Source organism: Hyperolius riggenbachi, chromosome 3 (assembly GCF_040937935.1).
Source record: "Hyperolius riggenbachi isolate aHypRig1 chromosome 3, aHypRig1.pri, whole genome shotgun sequence".
In the NCBI taxonomy this organism is placed as follows: Eukaryota; Metazoa; Chordata; class Amphibia; order Anura; family Hyperoliidae; genus Hyperolius; species Hyperolius riggenbachi.
This window is the reverse complement of record NC_090648.1, coordinates 470,881,187-470,901,623: the sequence shown is the minus strand read 5'-3', so window position 1 is coordinate 470,901,623 and position 20,437 is coordinate 470,881,187. Positions and strand designations below refer to the sequence as shown.

At 45.9% G+C, this 20,437-nt stretch overlaps 1 protein-coding gene across 4 annotated transcripts in view; it reads left to right on the top strand.

Annotated features, from left to right (window-relative positions):
• Window positions 1–20,437, top strand: part of DNAI7 (dynein axonemal intermediate chain 7) — a 169,162-nt gene that overhangs the window by 18,861 nt on the left and 129,864 nt on the right. For all 4 annotated transcript variants that reach the window (XM_068278018.1, XM_068278017.1, XM_068278016.1 and 1 more), the window contains 9 exons: window positions 1,066–1,212; window positions 4,347–4,450; window positions 6,324–6,609; window positions 7,103–7,280; window positions 9,135–9,298; window positions 11,243–11,429; window positions 14,251–14,465; window positions 17,806–17,970; window positions 19,595–19,708. In XM_068278018.1, the coding sequence (XP_068134119.1) occupies window positions 1,066–1,212; window positions 4,347–4,450; window positions 6,324–6,609; window positions 7,103–7,280; window positions 9,135–9,298; window positions 11,243–11,429; window positions 14,251–14,465; window positions 17,806–17,970; window positions 19,595–19,708 (1,560 nt within the window). The remainder of the gene's footprint in view (window positions 1–1,065; window positions 1,213–4,346; window positions 4,451–6,323; window positions 6,610–7,102; window positions 7,281–9,134; window positions 9,299–11,242; window positions 11,430–14,250; window positions 14,466–17,805; window positions 17,971–19,594; window positions 19,709–20,437) is intronic.

Here is a 20,437-nt window from a genome sequence, read left to right as displayed (position 1 = left end):
AACAATCTTTTCATCATTTTATAAAATATCTTCTTAGAGGACTAAATAAAAATGTCTATTGTATAATTCTCCCACGAAAGCAAGCAGTTTTGAGCTGATTTGAAAGTAAAGAGCAGGATCCACACGTGACCATTCTGGTGGTCACTCATGTCCGAACCACTTATTTGTTACTCTATACCTCGCTTCAGTGGCCTCATTTCAGCCAGTATACATAGTGTTATACAAGCATGGCTGACTTTACCTCTGAAGAAGCAGATGTTGTTCTGCGAAACGCGTCAGCTTTTGTAAACTCTGATCTGGCTTAGAAAGAATTGCAGTTTTATGCAGAATTATATCATGAACATTTATATTTAATCCCTAAAAGGCAGTTTTATAATTACAGTAATTATGAAAAAGTTTGTTTTTATTATAGCATGAATTGTACCATATGAATGTATACCTTTATTATGCAGGTTAGGATTGTTCATTGAAGTAACACAAACTGGATCCAGTGAAAATGGGGTTTGTGAATAGGACCATAGGGAAACATGGGTCTGTTGTGCGTGTCCATTGGTCCCCTGCCATCCAATCTGCCAGACAAACCAGCAGTGGATCTGGTCTGAATTGACCCCAGAGATGGATTCAGATGTAATGGGGCTCTAGGCAAGGTAGTAGATTTGGGCCCCCCTTGTGACATTTTTGGTAAGCTGAAGTGGAGAGATGTCAGAGGGCTGGTGGGCCCCTTGACACCCACTAGGCTTGTGAAGTGCGACTGTTGGAAATTTCCTGTTGGATTTCCAGCTGATTGAAGAGTTAGAGTTCCTCAAAACGCACAGATTCCAAGGACTCCTACTTTAGTAAGTGATTGGTAGTGAGCTACACCGGTATAAAGACCCCTCAATGGCCATAGGAAAATGTTCAAAGAATGCAGAGACTGGGGCTCAACCATGGTCAAAAAAATGTCCTATTATTGTGTCATTACCCAGCAGTGCACCAACCAGTCAGCATCATGTTTGGGGCAGGTAGGCCCTTTGTCAAATGCTCCATTGTAAAGTGACTAATGGAGACTTCCTGTTGGATTTCTAGCTGATTGAAGAGTTGGAGTTCCTCCTTAGTGACACCCCCACGGAGGATCTCCCACAGAGTGAAGCTGCGCAGTTCACATACACCGTCCAGCAGCTGCAGAATCTGCTACAGAGGAAATTCAATGAGGCCACCGAACATCTGCTGAAGGTACAGATCAGCCCATTCTTGATGTCCTATTAGTAATAAAGTGTGAGTCACTCAGTGTATAGTAGGCTTCTCATGCATCACGTGTGTTATTTACATGTTGGGAAGTGTGACTTAGAGGAACCTTACTGAATAGAACTTTAAGTGTTAACTGAATAGAACTTTGTTTTCATGCTAAAACTGATCAGGAGTCGGCCTAGTGATGCCGCATCTTACCACCTTGCCAACCCGACCCTCCCCCCCCCCCAATGTTTAATGTCCCCCCCCCCCCAGTGCACTTTAAATATTACCTGTCTTCGGGCTCCGCTTGCACCGGGCTTCCTCTGCTGTCCGTACACACGTGCCGCATGATTGCCTAGTAACATGTGCACGTGTGTCACACCCACACGCGCCCTTACTAGGCAATCACACGGGACGCGCATGTATGGACAACATTGGGAGCCCGGAGCAAGTGGAGGTAATGTATAGGCTGCACTGGGCACCGGGGGGCACATCTAACATTAGGGCAGACAGCGCCGGGGTTTCGTCATGTTCATCGATCGTCCCGATATCGCTCGCTGTTATCGCTGCGCACCCGATCAAGCAAGTTGACCCTACATCTTGCAGCATGACCGACCAATTAACCTCTTGAGGACCACAGGCTTACACCCCCCTGGTGACCAGGCCATTTTTTACAATTAAGCACACTGCAGCTTTAACAGTCTATCGCTCGGCAATACAACTTAGCAGCCAAATGAATCTTACCTCCTTTTCTTCCCACCAACAGAGTTTAAATTCTGTTGGTGGTATCTGATTGCTGCTGCGTTGTCAATTTTTTTTTATTAATTTAAAAAGTATTTTCTTTTTTTGTTAATAAAAATAGCTATTTTTTTTATTTCTTCCCTCCCTACGAGATCCAGCACTAAGATCATGTACCTATGAGAGTACCTGATGCCAATCGGCGTTAGGCGGTCCTGTAGCTGACACCCTCCAACCGCCAATCGGCGTTAGGCGGTCGGGAGGGGGTTAATGCAGCCAATTTCAGGCTGAAATTGGTCGCATGGTCGATCGGGCATGCACTTGGCGGCACTGATTTTCTTCCGATTATAATAATTGAATCGAATGGTCAATCAGCCGCCAAGTCGCCTGATGTATGCCCACCTTTAGAGGCGATTAATTAACATGTATTAACTTGTGTTGACAGCACACGTCAAAGCATTGTTGTGCTGACTTGCATAGATTTTTTTCACTAATAATGTACACTCACCTAAAGGAATATTAGGAACACCATAATAATACGGTGTTTGACCCTCTTTCGCCTTCAGAACTGCCTTAATTCTATGTGGCATTGATTCAAAAGGTGCTGAAAGCATCCTTTCGAAATGTTGGCCCATATTGATAGGATAGCATCTTGCAGTTGATGGAGATTTGTGGGATGCACATCCAGGGCACGAAGCTCCCGTTCCATCACATCCCAAAGATGCTCTATTGGGTTGAGATCTGGTGACTGTGGGGGCCATTTTAGTACAGTGAACTCCTTGTCATGTTCAAGAAACCAATTTGAAATGATTCGAGCTTTGTGACATGGTGCATTATCCTGCTGGAACTAACCATCAGAGGATGGGTACATGGTGGTCATGAAGGGATGGACATGGTCAGAAACAATGCTCAGGTAGCCCGTGGCATTTAAACAATGCCCAATTGGCACTAAGGGGCCTAAAGCGTGCCAAGAAAATATCCCCCACACCATTACACCACCACCAGCCTGCACAGTGGTAACAAGGCATGATGGATCCATGTTCTCATTCTGTTTATGCCAAATTATGACTATCAAGACTCTTCAGACCAGGCAACATTTTTCCAGTCTTCAACTGTCCTATTTTGGTGAGCTTGTGCAAATTGTAGCCTCTTTTTCCTATTTGTAGTGGAGATGAGTGGTACCCGGTGGGGTCTTCTGCTGTTGTAGCCCATTTGCCTCAAGGTTGTACGTGTTGTGGCTTCACAAATGCTTTGCTGCATACCTCGGTTGTAACGAGTGGTTATTTCAGTCAACATTGCTCTTCTATCAGCTTGAATCAGTCAGCCCATTCTATTCTGACCTCTAGCATCAACAAGGCATTTTCGCCCACAGGACTGCCGCATACTGGATGTTTTTCCCTTTTCAGACCCTTCTTTGCAAACCCTAGAAATGGTTGTGCATGAAAATCCCAGTAACAGAGCAGATTGTGAAATACACAGACCGGCCCGTCTGGCAACAACAACCATGCCACGCTCAAAATTGCTTAAATCACTTTTCTTTCCCATTCTGAAATTTAGTTTGGAGTTCAGGAGATTGTCTTGACCAGGACCACGCCCCTTATTGCATTGAAGCAACTGCCATGTGATTGGTTAATTAGATATTTCTATTGAGAAATTGAACAGGTGTTCCTAATAATCCTTTAGGTGAGTGTATGTGGCAGGTGTGCAGAGCTGGGAACTTATGTATGCAACCACCTAACCATTGGAATAACAGAGAGATAAAACAATAAATAACGATATGGTAGGTGGAGGGGAATCCCTGGTAAGGGGTTGTGTTAGTTGTGCAAATCCGGAAAGGAAGTCCCCAATAAATCAACCTGTCAGGTGGATTATTTCCTTACAGCTCTAAAGAAGAAGTACCGTTATCGTTCGGGGTCACTCTTTAATTTAGCCATGCACTGGAACAATTACTGTAGGTTGTATCAGGGGCAAACCCAGGATTTTGAAGGTGGGGATTCCTGAAGGGTCTCCCACAATCACGCACAATACAGTATAATAATATGGTAGGATATCATGCTGGGTACACATAATGCAATTTCTTGTCCGACTGACAGGATCTGACAATTATTTCCTAAATGTCCGATCTGCTCCCGATCGACAACGGGATCGACCAGTAGTTTGGATACAGATAATAATGAGGACAGCCAACATTGGTAATGGAAGGGAAAGTGAAGCAATCACACAGCAGGGCACAGGGCTGTGCTCATACCTGACTCTGCAGATATTCTGGTGTCTCAGCTTGTGCCTGTCCCCAGACACTGCACCGGCCCTGGTCTGAGGGGGGATTCTGGGCAGCTGTAATCCCCCCCTGAGTTTGCTTTATTCCAGTTTATCTTCTGTTATTTTTTTTTTTATTACAGAATGCAGCAGCATTGTCAGACATCGATACAGGGAATATGCAGAAGGTCATAAAGAATCAAAACGTCAGGCTTTGTGTTTGGGCCAACCTGAACAAGAATCCGAGGTATGACAAGGTGTAACATTTATCTGCAAGGTGATAGAACAGGACTCACATGCCTCCTGCTGGCTGTATATGGAATTTCAGCTATGACAAAGGAGAGATATATTACTGTCTGTGTTCCAGTAGCCCTGTCCCATAGAGCCATATCAATCCCTGCCATGTACTGAGGAGGACCAACAGCCTGAAACAGGCTGTCTGCATGTGGGGTTGATGTGGCTCTGTGACATTTATAGCTATAGGCTTGCTATACACCAGCGGCTCTGGATGTAAGCCTGGCTTCAGGGGCATAAAGAAATCCTTTGCATATTCAGTAGTGATGCATTGTGGGTAACCACTGTTACACACTTGTTGCAGAGAGGGATAAGTCTGTTTACCACATTGGCTGGCAGCCTATGTGTCTTTTGCCACCTTTCGACTTTAAAGAGGAGCCACAGTATTATAAATAGAAAGTACAACAGTACTACCTAGCTAAACCTCAGCCAATGTTGAACACAGGGCACTTTCTAGGCCAAAATTGCACCCAGGGCGAGGGTGTAGAATTTGCAGGAGGAGGAGCCCAGCGGCAAGGGATCGGCGCATGGAGCATGGAAGGAGGTGAGTTGTTTGTATTTCAGGCTCACCACTGCACTTACTCATGGAAGGGGGACCCAGGGAGAGGAAGGGAGGGAGAAGTCAGGCTTCCCACTCAGCGGCTGAGTACCAGTGTGACCACTTTTGAAAACAAACAAAACCATGAGAATCCCCCATGAGGAGATGGGCTAGTCCAAAACCTGTGAAAACAAAGCCGATAGTGTACAGGAAAATAACATGCCACACGGAAGTCAATTTTGGCTCAAAATTCCTAGATAGTACAGAGGTAGTGGTGAGTATTGCCACATACATATAATAAAATCTAATAGACTGTATATTTTTATTAATAAAACAGCTGAAGGCTCAAAAATTTGAAGGCCTATTGCTAATTCAGCATTGTCAGGATGGGTGTCATTGCTTATCCCCCCCACATCCACACATGCATCGTATTGCTACCAGCTGCGGGCTGAGTGCACAGTGAGTGGGGTGTAGCTGGCCCTTAGACCCCAAACAATGAGCATAGGTCTACAACGCACAAGTGTACAATACTGACAGATATACTGCCAATGGGAGGGGGGGGGGGGATTTAGAGTATAACCACTTGTGACTGAGACATGAGGTCAGAAGAGAGCCGATAATGTATCGTTATGACTCACGGTCTGTCTGAACCCTCAATGGTCACCTCTGGCTCTCTCCCACACCACAAATAGGTTTAGGCTGCGAGAAGGTACATAGATAAGGGAGTGCAATACATATTTACAGTGCTAAACAGTGCTCAACATGCTTCATCTGAGTTAGATTTCGTCAGGAGCTAATAAAAGTGCAGAAAATAATAAAGAACCCACAACCACCAACAGCATCCCCCAGCAGCATAGCACTCAGGTCAGAGCTGTGACTTAAGCGTTATGCTGCTGGGGGGATGCTGTTGGTGGTAATGCACACTGCTGAATTAACAATAGGTCTTCCAATTTTTGAGCCTTCAGCTGTTTTATTAATAAAAATATACAGTCTATTAGATTTTATTATATGTATGTGACAATACTCACCACTACCTCTGTACTATCTAGTCCAAAACCTGTCGGAAATGTCAGCTTTCTATTACCTACTATAAGTGACAGCAACATAGGAGAAAAGTAATTTACGGCTCATTTTACTCTGGAAGAAACGTACTTCTTATTTGTATGTGTTTACATGTATTTTACATTTTACGATTTTCGCAATAGTAGTCCTTTAATAAATGCAAGGAGGCCAGTAATAATGACCCACATTTTATCTGGTATCCACTTTAAGGCCTTATTCTTTGCAGATTCAAAGGTTATGACTTTGAGGAAGAAGCTGTCTCCTTCAACCTGCCGAAGCCTCTAGCGCTCAGCAACATCGCCGTCCGCATCCTACACACCAGGTATGACCACCTGTCTTGCCAAAGTCCCACCTACATGCCACACGTGGTGGAGTCCGAGGAGGGCAAAGCAACCAACGCCTTAGACGCAGACAGCAGTGCCGGAGAGTGGAAACCGACGGAGGAGGAGGAGAGAGAGGCACCTGAAGGTGTTACTGCAATGGGTGATGAGACTAAGTCTGAGGGGAGGAAGGTGAGTGAGGAATAAAACTGCCTGCACTAGACTCCTCCCACTCTATTCCAATAGCTTGCAGTACAAAGACCAAATCATCTGCATGCCTGTTTTCCTCATGGAGGGCTTATCTGTCAAAGAGGGGCAGAGGGAGGTGTCCTCTATTGAGAGCTGCTGGGAGACTGTTCCAATACATAATATTTGTATGAATATGTATGTAAAGGGGACCTGGTTTGGTTTGCATTTATTGTTTCAGATATTTTGGCTTTCCAATATATTGTATATATTATTGGCTACACACCTAATATAACACTTTTAGGAAGTGTTTGATATGGTGCAGCCTATCAATGTGGTATTGGTACCCGCATATTTAATTAATGTAGGCTATGATCTTTCTATTTACTAGATTGGGAGGGGGGGGGGGGGGGCAATAAGTGTCTTGCCTGGAGCACCAAAATGGCTAGAAACAGCTGATAGGTTTGTTTCACTGAGCAGGGGTCTCATCTCTCTCCAGAGTGTCCTCAGCTCGATGTCCGCCAGGGAAGACACTGAGAATGTGAACGAGACTCAGGAGAAGACCGTCAGTGAGGCTGAGAAGCCGGCTACTGAAGCTGAGACCACTAACGATACTGAGAAGATCGCAAATGAGGCTGAAACTGCAACAGAGAGTCACGCTGGAGACATGATGGAAGGTTAGAGATGGGACCGACTTAGGGGTTCATGGTGTCCTGTGCAAAATCTTCATACTGCACCCCCATTTGGACCAAACCAATCAGAAGCCGCTGTCTGGTTTCTGATTGGTTCTCATTCAAAGCCAGTTAGAAGCTGCCAAATGTTATCCCACAGAGTTAGGCCTGGTTCACATTGGCGTTCGCCGTCAGGATTTTCCGGACCGGATCCGGACCGTATACTGTACAAACGGAACGGACGTTTTGCGATCCAATGTAACTCTATAGATCCGTACACACTCGTCTGTTCCTCACTAACCGGATCCGGACTCTGGGCCACGGTCCGAATTTTTCCAACCTGCTCTATTTTTGCCGTACGTTTCATCCAGCCGCCGCACCCGGACCGGATCCTGACTACACCATCCGCACAGCAGAAACCAATGAGAAACTGAAATGACACAACACACTGGCTATAAAATCCGGCCTATCTACCCCACTTCTGTAGCGTTTTCTATGGTGATAGCGATCATTTTGGATGGTGACACATGGGCCCAGCATTGGAGGATGGGGGAGGTGTGTTTAGAGGGGTCTGGGTGTTTTGTGGAGGGTGGGGGTGGTGTGTTTAGCTAGGTATACAGGGGTGAGGTGTTGTGGGGATGAGGGTGGGGTGTTTAGGGATAGTGGTAGTGGTGTGTTTAGGTCTGGATACTGACAGGGGTATGGACATCCGGGTATAGTTGTAGAACTTCTCTGGGTGTTGTCTAAGTTTCTGGAACTCTCCCTTCCTTTGCCTTCTCATGAGTAGAGGGTGCACCTACCATCTCCTGCGAGGAGCACGCTTCCTTCCCACATAGTAGTAGGTAAAAATTAAAAAGGAGACAATTCCCAGGTAAAATTAGTAAAAATACACTGGATCCATGGTCCAAACTGTAGTCTCTCTATCCAAGGATGGTCTTCACACGTCAGGCTGTCTCCAACAATGACTCCAGGGCTTCTGCAGACCTCCCAGACCCCAATAATTTATATAGTCTTATCTCTTTAAAAAACGGATCCGGATAGCAACCGGATCCGTAACGGATGAAAATCTGGATGCAAACGGACCGGATCCTTACCGGATCCGGATTGCAACCAGATGCATCCGGACCGGCTCTGGACGGAACGGATCCGGACATCTGGTCCGTTTTGGTAAAAAAACGCAAATGTGAACCGGGTCTAAGTGATTCTTTGATGTGACAACTCGCATCCTTATTGGCCTCTAAAGATTGCAGGACGTGAGAGTTGCTTCCTGCAGTAAAAGCTAGAGCAGCATTTATTCATTATAAATGTAAAAAAAAAAAAATAAAGTTTAAACTAAGTGTCACATTAACCCAATGTGGTTAGGTTTTAATGGCTGCCACCCATAGTGATTAGATGTGGACACAATGCTGTATAGATGCATAGCTAGAAATGTGTATACAGCACTGGGGTCCCCACACTGTGCACCATACCGATCCCATCTAGGCGCTACAAATGCACAGGCTGGCAATAATGGTACACTTCATTCCCAACTTCTAATGAAATATGGCATGTAGGGTGTCCTTTTCATTGAGACCAGCCAAATAATATATTTTGAAGTGTTTTATAACTGTGACTCATGTCATGTAAACAATTAGGAAAGGTAATATATGAAAAAATATGTATATTCTGCATTACGCCTGTTTACCTACCACATTGTGTAGTGTATGGGCAGCATTAGAATTGGAATGTACAGTGGAGGGCGGGGCACTCTCTCAGTGCCATCCTATGCATAGGGCTGGCATATTTTTGCAGCACAATTTCTGATTGACACACCGGTCGGCAGTTTGGGATCACCGGGAAATAAAATCATTCTCGTTGCAGGTCAGTCGCCATCCCCTGTGCTGAACCATCTCAGTCCGGAGGATGGGCTGGAGGATGATGTTGTGGATCTGCGGCAATTCACCTGTCTGGGCGGAGTCTATTTCTTTGATGTCCTTGTTCTGCCCCCACAGTGCAAGCAGCTGAATGGCTGGACCATGGTGCAGGTGAGGAGCAGTGACCAAGGCCATATTTATACTTTGTGTACCTAGGCCTAGGCCAGGTATGTTGTGGATCCCCTTTCTTTTGCAGCAGCCCATTTGCAGCCCCCTCTTCCATGTGTATCAATCATGCATGCTCAGCAGCCCCTCTGTTTCATGTACAGCTCCCTTGGGCATCAGTTTCCATTTTCAGGTGCTGCCCCCATTTGCAGCCTCCTCTTTCATTATGTAGCAACCCCTCTTTCATGTCCCGGTGCCCCTGAGACACTGCAGCCGCTTATAGCCCAGGCCTTTGTGGCCTTTCCAGGAATCTGGCCCTGGCAGTGACCTCGCTGCAGGCCTGCAAGTCTGATGGCCAGCAAATCAACCAACCTCACCTCACACAGTGCAATCTGATCATTCAGTTCATAAAAATGTACCCATATTTGTGGGACTATAAGATGCTCCCGACCATAAGACGCACCTAGGTTTAGAGGACAAAAACCAGGGGGAAAATAAATATACACTAAACCTAGTGCATCCATGGTGAAGGGACATCTTGTAGATTATACCCCCTTGTACCTCTTGTGTCTCCCTGTGTCCTCCTCTGTCCCCCCCCTTGTGTCCCCCCTTCCTCCTCTATGCCCCTTTGTGTCCTCCTCTATGTCCCTTTGCCCCCTGTGTCCTCCGTTTGTCCCCCTGTGTCCTTCTCTGCTTGGGCACAGTACAGGGAGTGGCGGGTTGGAGGTTCGTATTGGCAGGCCTATAAGACCTACAAGGCCTATAAGCAGTGACTCCCCTCCCCACCTCCACACACACACTTTTGGGGGAGAAGAAGGCACAATCAGATGATATTGCCCAGAGGTACTGCCTCTCCCTGTGAAGCATAAGGCCAGGAGTTCGCCTCCCGGGTCAGAAAAAAATAATTCTCGTCTAATTTTTCCGAGCCTTTGTCCTCCCTGATCAAACAGGCTAAATATGCTTAAACCAGGCTGTACAAGTGAGATTGTATGGTGTGTGGAAAGCGTTATGGCTTATCTGAATAATAAATTTAAATTGTGTCAGATCTGTTGCTTCTTTGTGTTATACATAATCAGATTGCACTATGTATGGAGCATCAGATCGAGCCTTCTGTGTATATGTGAATTGTCCCAGTAGAGTATTTCCATGTGTGTATGTGGAAGGACTGTATACTGTCCCCCTCATACACCCCTGAATGTCCCCCCCCCCCCCCCAGGTTTTCCTGTTCTCAGCAGGTTTTCCTCTCCTTAAAGTACACCAGAAGTGAGAGGGATATGGAGGCTGACATGTTTATGTAATTTTAAGCAATACCAGTTGCCTGGCAGTCCTGCCTCCATATACCACTCACTTTAGGTTTGCGATCAGGCTGGGTGCACACTTGGCAGTGCGGGAAACGTAGCATTTTGATGCATATGCGTTTGTGCGTTTTTTAATGCATTATCCATGCATTTTCTGAGCGTTTGCGTTTTGTGTTTTCCCCCCAGCACATGTGTTTTTCTTGCATTTTGCGTGCGATTTAATGCGTTTGTGGTTCGTTTATACAAAACGAATATGCGTTTTGCATGCATTTTTGATATGCGTTTTATGCAAATCACTAGGAAGTCAATAGGAAGCGGAAATACATCATCAAACTTATTTTTAAAAAAACACATATGCAAAACGCACTAAAACTCAAAACCTCTGCGTCACCATTGACTTTCATTATGTGCGTTTTTGATGCGTTTTTGAAAAATATGCAACAAAACCAGCGTTTTAAAAAACGCTCATTGCAAAACGCAAGTATATGCATTTTTACATGCGGCCCATTGACTTGCATTGTGTGCATTTTCGCTGCATTTTCCGCAACGCTATCATTTCTGCCTAGTGTGTTCCCTGCCTACATCTTGCACCACATTTTGCAGTTATTGTTCCCACCTTTTATCTGATGACAAACTGACTGTTTCCCTGCAGCTGGTAGAAGGGGGTCTGCAGAGGCAGCCGTACCCCCAGGAGTCCACGCTGAGCACCAGTCTGGGGGTGTCGCTGCAAGAGAAGGACTTGGAGGGTCTCAGCTCTCCTCCGGTTGGCATCTCCATCACTGTCCCGAATGACGTTGTGTTTTTTGAAGACCCTCAAGTGGCGAGATGGGACCCAGAAAGTAATGTATTCATTATTGGCTTCAGAAAGTGACTGTGTGTAACAAGCATGAAAATCAATCATTTCATTACTGACTACGGAAAGTAAAGACATTAATGACTTCAGAAAGTCACCTGTTAATTAGTGATGCCCCAAAGTGACGTCTACCTTGTTGATCTCAGAAAGTGATGTATTCATGAATGACTCGGATAGTCATTGTAATTGATTAATATAGGTCCATCAACTTTTGTGGGGCTGTACAGAATAATATGATACATGCAGTAACCCTTACAAATAAAATGCATAGTAGGAAGGAATGAGGCACTGTACCCTTTACAACGCACCTTTACTTCCAGCTTGGTAAATGATACAGTGGTTAGGAGTGGGGTGTAGCAACAATGGCCTGACAGTTGTTTTGCCACGCTACCACTTCATCAGAGTCCCAAATACTATATTTGGGCCTCTGAGGAAGTGGTGACACACTCAACCGCTCCAACTCCCTCGCCAGCATCTTGGGCCAGACTATTTTGCTGAATTTACAACTACAAGTGAAAGGCAGATAATACAGCATCAGGACAGCACATTGTGTAAATTGTGTATGGAGGTGAAATAGGAATATATATACAAGACAATGTCAGAAAACACGAATTGGAGAGCCCTGCCTGTTCCAGCTTACAGTATAAGGGGATGAGAGGTATGTATAGTGTCCGTACTCTGCGCAGGTGCAGTGGGCACATGCGCAGTATCGCCAACCCACCAGTGGGTCCGCGAGCATTACAGGCGGCCAGTAGGACACCGGGGAACACTGGAGCTGCGGTGAGGGACCCAGAAGACTTCTAGGGGCTGGAAGAAACCCCAGGTAAGTAAAGATACATTTAACACTTCACCATTTGTCCTTTAACCACTTAAAGAGACTCAGAGATGAATTAACATAAATATATACATACCTGGGGATGGGGCTCATCAGCATGGATCACTCCCACGCCGCTATCCTCAGCCTTCTCTATTGCCGGTACCGGGTCTAGTAACGTCGGCCAGTCAGGGCCAGTCGCCGCAAGCGCAGTGCTTGCGCTTATTTAATCTATTATTAAGTCATCTATTTATGATGTTAATACAACTCTGAGTCTCTTTAAGGACTACAGGCTTACACCCCCCCCCCCCCCCCAGTGACCAGGCTATTTTTCACAATTCAGTGCTCTGCAGCTGTAACAGTTCGCTGCAGAGCCATACAACTTAGCACACAAATGAGTATGCCCCCCGTTTCTGCCCACCAACAGAGCTTTCTGTTGGTGGGCTCTGATTGCTGCTGCAGGCTTCGGGTTTTTTTAATTATTATTTATTTATTTGTTCTTTTATTTTAAATAAAATTGACTATATATTTTTCCCATATCCCCTCCCTCCCTCCCCTCGAGGTCCAATCAGGGCGATCCTCTCTCATAGGCATCAGCCTATAAAAGGGGATCGGGTAGTGAGCCGCTCCAGGGGACAGGTAAGTGACAGGGCTGTCCCCAGTACAGCGCTGCAGTAGGTCACAGCGCTGTACAACAAACATACAGGTTTTTTTATAGTCTGCCAGCAACAATCGCCACTGGCAGAGCTCTGTCACTCAAGCGGGGATGCGCGATCCCCACTAATCTCCTCCCCCAGGATTTTACGCTTTTCAGCGTTAGGCGGTCCTGGGGGAGCCACTCTGCGGCCGCCGATCGGCATTAGGCAGTTGTAGAGTGGTTAAAATGTACCTGGGGCTTTCTCCAGGCCAATCGCTCCTCCGCCATCCTCCTCCACCTCCTTGATCTTCTGAAATTTCCCCCCGGAAAATCCTCCAGTCGGCGCAGGAGCAGTCTGGAGTAGTATGCCGCGGACCAGAGGACTTTCCAGGACCAATTTCAAAATATTCAGGAAGCGGAGGAGGATGGCGAGGGAGCGGTCGGCCTGGAGGAAGTCCCCAGGTATGTACAGTATATCTCTCAGGTTTACTTTAACCAACACCAGTTTCCTGGCTGTCCTGCTGATCCTCTGCCTCCTAATACGTTTTACCATAGTCCCTGAACAAGCATGCAGCAGATGAAGTGTTTCTGACATTTTTGTCAGATCTGACAAGATTAGCTGCATGCTTGTTTCTGGTGTTATTCAGGCACTTCTGCAGCCAAATAGACCAGCAGGACAGCCAGGCAACTGGTATTGGTTAGGTTCCCTTTAAAGCACACCTAAAGAGAGAAGGAGGCTGACATACCATATTTATTTCCTTGTAAACAATGCAAATTTCCTTCCGCTCATCTGCCTCTAAAACTGGCCATACACTGTTCAATTATCACTCAATTTTGTTTTCAAAAGATATTGTGGTTACCGTATTTTTTGGACTATAAGACTTTTTCTCCCTCAAAAGTAGGGGAAAAAAGTAATTGCGTCTTAAGGCCCATACACACGTCTGATTTTTTTTTAAACGACGGGTCGTTTGGACGTCCCATCGTTCAGTCGTCCAGACGTCAAATCAGGCGTGTGTACAGTCCGTCGTTTGGCTGATAAGACTGGTATTGAGCGATCTGCCAGGAAAAAAATCAGACGTGTGTATGGGCCTGTATAGTCCAAATGCAGGGAGTTCCTGACTTGTGAATGCCTGCCAATACGAACCTCCAACCTGCAGCATTGCTGGGGACTCCCTGTACTGTATACCAATCCCATGGATACTGCGCTCTCATTCAATTGTGCTTCAAACTTTTTAAACTTCTGTGTCTTGGTTTACTCCATCAAACATAAAAATAAACTTGCACAGGGACCCATAACTCCTTAGCTACGCCACTGACTGCTTGTATCTAGTGACCTGGATTTTTTTTTTACATCAGACAAGAACTGGAAGACAGACCTCATAATGGACAAAAGCTACAACCCAGAGCTGAGGCAGTTATCATTCAAGATGGACGCCTTTTACACCTTCTCACTGATCCAGGATGCCCACCTCAACATGCCGTATGAGTCCTGGGAACTGAGGCCTAGCGGGATGAATGAGGTGTCGCTGATGATCTCCTCAGCATTCACCGATATCCACATAGAGATCAAGGTAAAGAGCTCATCAGTTAGTGACACCAGTACCCACACCACGAGAGTATTTCATGACATCACTTCCTGGTATCTTAACAAGTTGTACATAGATGAGGTATGACATCACTTCCTGTCACTGTGCATGATCCTACTTGTGCATAAGCCAGTGATGACAACATCTCCCATCACCCCAAGAATACCGTTCCCACTGTGAAGCACAGTGGTGGTAGCAGCATTCTGTAGGGATGCTTTTCATCAGCAACTGAATGTTGAAGTAAATCTGAAGCAACATAAAAGAAAATAAATGGAGAGGGAAGGCTCTGGAAAGTATAGAAGCTTCCTGGCCCTCTCGCCATGCTCTCGTTCCACTGTTGGGCCCCAGTATAGTTACTTGGTCAAATACACCTTCGGGTGTCCTCCTGAAGGGCTCGAAAGTACTTGCGTCCCTAAGTACTTCCAAAGATGAGTACGTACGTACTGAACGTGCGCGAGTCCCGGCTTCTGCATGCGCGGTATGGATGCACTTGTTTTCGGATGCACCCGGTGACAAAAGTGCTTGCGAAACCTCCCCTAAAAGTGTGACATTTCAATAGGGGACAATGGTGGACCAAGGGCATGCAGAGGACTGGGAAAACTCCTATGGGATCAGAGCCTTCCCTCTATATAGGCAAGTATCTACCTTTTTTTTTTTTGAGCTCGCTTCACATTTGCTTTAACCACCTCGGGCTGGAAAACTGCAGCTCAGAGCGGTACCCCCGAGCTACACTCGTGGAAGCCACCGGTAGGTCCATGCAGAGCATTGTGCACAGCAGGCGATTTCACTCACCTCCCGGGCGATCCAGATGCTGGCGGCCTTCCTCTTCCTCTCCTCCGAGTCTCTGCATCCCCTTTGGTGAGATAGCCGATTGCTGTCATGACAACAGCCAGCAATCTCACTATAGGATTACAGCGCCACCCGGAGGTAAGTGCAGGGGCTTCTCCAGAGTCTCTCGTGGTATGATTTTCTTTCTTGCTTTTAGGGTCTAAAAGCACTTGAAAAAATTGTACCACTTTTAGACCCTAAAATCAGGAAGGAATCATACTGCCAGGGCAATTAAATAGCAGCTTTCAATCCTAGCTTGTAACTGCTGGTTAGTTTTTAATATTGGCAAAATAAAAAAAGTCAGAATGTACTTTAATCCATGGGCTTGTTCAGGCTAAAATCACTGACAGGATGTGACATTTGTTTCAGACAGTTCAAAGTTTTTTACATGAACGCATCAAATGTACATCATGCATCAGAAGACACAAGCACGTTTATAATTAGGAACAAAGTCTGATATGGCTTAAGCTTGGTACACACATCCAATTTTGATTGGCCAATCATAGGCCAATTTTACCACGTCCATGTAGTATGAGAGCTCCCCAATACAATCTGCTCATAGCATTCAAAATCTGGTGGCCCTCATACTACATAGAGGTGGTAAAATTGGTCAATGGTTGGCCAATCAAAATTGGATGTGTGTACCAAGTTTTATTAACATATTTTCCATATTGAAAGGCGATTTGGTGAACATTAAAGCCTAGTACACACTAGCAATTTTGATAGACCAATCATAGGCCAATTTTACCACGTCCATGTAGTATGACCATTTACCTATATAATCTGCATAGAATTGAAAATCTGTTTGGCCCTCATACTACATGGAGGTGGTAAAATTGACCAATCATTGGCCAATCAAAATTGCTAGTGTGTACTAGCCTTAGGGCTGGAAGCACACTAGTTTGAATCGCATGCATAGTGGAAAATAAACACCAAATTGCAATTAAAGGGAACCTTAAAGTGAACCAGAAACGAAGCACCTTCATGTATTTTACCATAGAAATCAGTGGGAACATTAGAGAAAACATTTACCCTGCTCTCTGTTTCAGCCTCACTGCTAAAAGTGTCTGTTATCAGTAGAGATGTAGCGAACGGTTCCCGAACGGTTCGCTGGCGAACATCTCTGAAAGCATGGGGCTTTTACTACTTCCGGGTCGCTCTGACCCGGAGTAGTACGCCTGCGCTGCCCGGCAAAGCGCGTCCTAGATCGCGCTCCTGTTGCCGGGCACTCTCTGCGCATGTGCGTGACGTCATGAACGACGTCACGCACATGCGCAGAGAGTGCCCGGCAACAGGAGCGCGATCTAGGACGCGCTTTGCCGGGCAGCGCAGGCGTACTACTCCGGGTCAGTGCGACCCGGAAGTAGGAAAAGCCCCAGAGATGTTCGCCGAGCGAACAGTTCGCAACATCTCTAGTTATCAGCTGAGATAAGAATCCCGGACTGAGCATTCAGTCTGGCTTTGCTATAATGACTCCGCTATAATGATTCCTGAGCAGAGCCAGCAGGGGGCAGGCTTGGGCTTGAAAAGACGCCAAAGAACACAGTCTCAGCTATAATCATTCTGTAGCAAAGCCAGACTGAATGCTCAGTCAGGATTCTTATCAGAGGTGATAACAGGCAAAATAAACAGAGAACAATGAAACAAAGAGCAGATTAGGTGTTTACTGTCATGTTCCCACTGATTTATAAGGTAAAATACATGAGGGTGCTTCATCTCTGGTTCTCTTTAACTGAGAGTGATATGGATGTTTCCTTTTAAACAATACCAGTTGGTTGGCACTACTGATGATCTCTTTGACTGAGTAGTGGCTGAATCACACACCTGAAACAAGCATGCAGCTTATCCAGTCTGACTTAAGTCAGAGCACCTGATCTGCATGCCTGTTGAGGGACTGTAGCTAAAAGTATTAGAGGCAGAGGATGAGCAGGATAGCCAGGCAACTGGTATTATTTTAAAAGGAAAAATCCATATCCTTCTCAGTTTAGGTTCCCTTTAATGAAAGTCTATGCGCTGCATGACAAATCGCAATTAGTGATTTCCAACGTTACGTTTTTTAGAATCGTACAGCATGTTGAATCTTCCCGTATAGTATGTGATTTGCATACATTTTCCTAGAGGGGAAAAAAATGCATGCTTTTACAAAAATACTGTGTTTTGTCCCCATTGGGGAAAAAAAAAGGGAGTGCTGTTCCTCTGGTTCCCCCCCCCTCTCCCCTCCCCTTGGGATGCCCCATCTTCTCTGTCTGGCTGCAGCGACCACAGCTTGTGTCTCCCAGCAGTGATGAGCATGCATGGACTCCATCTCCCAGCATGCATTGCCAAGGTAAGTAATGATGCTCCCCTTGGCCCCTGGCTCCACCAACGGCACACTCAGTTTAAAACCTTCCATGTGGGGAGGTTCATTTAAATCTTTTTAAATTGGAGCTCAGTATTGTGTGTATTGCAGGCTGATCTGTAGCAGTGGGCTGTAATGAGCACAGTGTGTGTATTGCAGGATGATCAGTGCAGACTGGCCACCATGTCTGACTCGGACGCCGATCTCTCCTTCCTGCTGGGGAAGTGGATGACTCCGCTGGCTCTGAGAGAAGCCATGAAGAGAGCCGGACTGAATTTCTTCCCGGAAGAGGACTCTGTGAGATACGTCAGTGTAAACAAGAAGGTACAAATACCTTATACTACTGTTGTCTGCTATCGTGTGAGGAGAGCTGCGGCTCCTCACATGGGTCATACTAGAAGCATACATTAAAAAACGGCTCACCCTACTGAAACCAAACTCCTGCCAGTGCTAAATACTATTCCCTCTCCAAGTTGTAGCAGTTGTTTTTCTAATTTGACCTCTATTACTGGCGCTCAAATTAGTCACTCAATGCCACTATACTCATAATGATCAGTACAGCCAATGCAAATAATCAGCGCAGCATTGAGCTGAAATTAGCAGATTGATATCAGAGCACAGCTGCTGTAAGGTTGGTGAATTGGCTGCTGTGCAATGGCTGCCACATAGTTACATATAGTAGAATGCAGTACATTATTCAGGATTCCCACTTTTACATGAATTATCCTGGTTTCAGCATCAGGAACACTTCCTATAGCTCTATATTGGTATGTATCCCTGCCCTCCTATAGCTATATATTGATGTATATTGGTATGTTCCTCACAGTGGTGTTCAGCCTAGGCTATGATATCACAAAGCCTTCACCTCACAGTGCAGTCTGGGAGATTCTCAAACTTTTCCAGGTCAAGGCACGCCCTGACAAAAACAATTACCAAAATGCACACTCACCATTTTAAGCATTGTCGCCTGTGTGCTCCTCTGTCCCCCTTTGTGTCCTCATTTGCCCCCATGTTTTCCTTATACCTATTTGTCCTCCTTCGTGTCCAGTGTCCTCCTTCGCTCCATGCAGAGTTAAAAGGAGCGGAAGCCGATCGCGTGTCTCACCTGATCCTGGGAAGGCCTCCTCTCCCTCTTCCTCCTAGTGCCGGTCATGTGTAATGACACAATCAGGAAAAGACAGCACAAGGGCAGGAGTAAGGGAGAGGAGAAGCTGCTGAACTCCCTGGGCTACCAGGATCAGGTGAGAGATGCGATGGGTAGGAGAAATAGAATAGGGACATGTGAGTCGAAAGGCAGCCGCGGCGCACCAGGGTACCACGGTACCCAGTTTGAGTAACTGAGTTAGCCAATAAACACTATCAACAGTAGAGTGCTGTACTGTGTTAGCCAATAAATGGTATTATCTTGTTTCAAAACTTATTTTTACTGATGGCTAACTAATCTGAATGACATTTATTTGTGTTTGCAAAGCAATCTTATGCATCCTGATGGTGAATGGAATGTATATAAGCTGTCTCTGCTAACATTTTGTCAGCATACAGGAAGATAGTCTGAGAAAGGCTTATTAACAGAAAGCGCACTCTTTTTTTTTTTTAAGTTACCCAATAAATATCATCTACATTCAAAGCTTCCTGTTCGTAACAAACATTCCGCAATGTTGCACATACCAGCAGTAAAGATGTCACCACCAGTGAATATAAATCAGGAAGAGGACAGATTTAATGGGCAAACATTTAGATGTAGAGGTCAATCAAATATGCATGATGCAGGAAAAATGAGCATTCCTGTTCTCAGATCTGCAGCTTGGGGGCCTTTAGTAAACCAGATCCTGCATCCATTTTCTGTTCCAGCCAGGACAGCTGAACAGGACATTGCTCTTTTCCCAGAATCCTCCTTTCTGGCCTTGGCTGGCTGACTCTCTGACCGTCATTTCTTGTCTTCTGCTAGAATGAACAGACACAGAAAATGGCTTACATGGAAATGGCGCTGCTATCACCATCCTTTCTATTCGGTTGGAGTAAATGGAACCACAGCTGCGGTTATGAGCAAATAATCTTCAAGGTGAGTTCTGTGCAGAGGAAGCAGCTCTAGGTATTACTTCCTAAATAGCAAGGACTACTTACTCAAAAAGGAACTCAAAACAGCCAAGATAGACATGTATACTGTGCATAACTTTTTAGGGCCGGTTCACACGGACGGCAGACGGCGTTGGGGCAGCCAGGAAGTCGCGTTGTCCTGTGACGTCCCGTTCGGTGGTGGCAGTACAGAGATCGCCGCGATCGGCTTTTCTCGTCCCCGCAGGGGGACATGAAGCCGCGTCGGCTAGCCGTCCCTGGACGTCGCATGCGGCTTCTAGGGACGGCCGAAACGACATGTTAAATCGGGATTGGAACGCCGCGTTTATGCTATCGACGGTAACCGCGCAATGCTAAACGCTCCCATTCACTTGAATGGGAGCGTTTAGCCGATGGGCCTGGAACGGTTGGCGGTAGACGCCGCCAAGCGTCCGTGTGAACCGGCCCTTAGAGTGGCAAGTATCACTAGTAGTGTGTTCTGTCATTTTCTTAAAGTAATCCTGTAAGGAAAAACTTACCCTATGGGATACTTACCTCAGGAGGGAGAAGCTTTTGTATTCTAATGAGGCTTCCCCCATTCGCTTCAGCCTTAGGGATCCAGTGCTGGCAGCACTGAAAATCCTTGGCGCAGGCATGGTAGGCGCTTTAGCTGGGGCAATAGTTACCCATTTGTGTTCCTGCTGTACAAGCTTCCCTCTCGGGCTCCAGTGGAAAT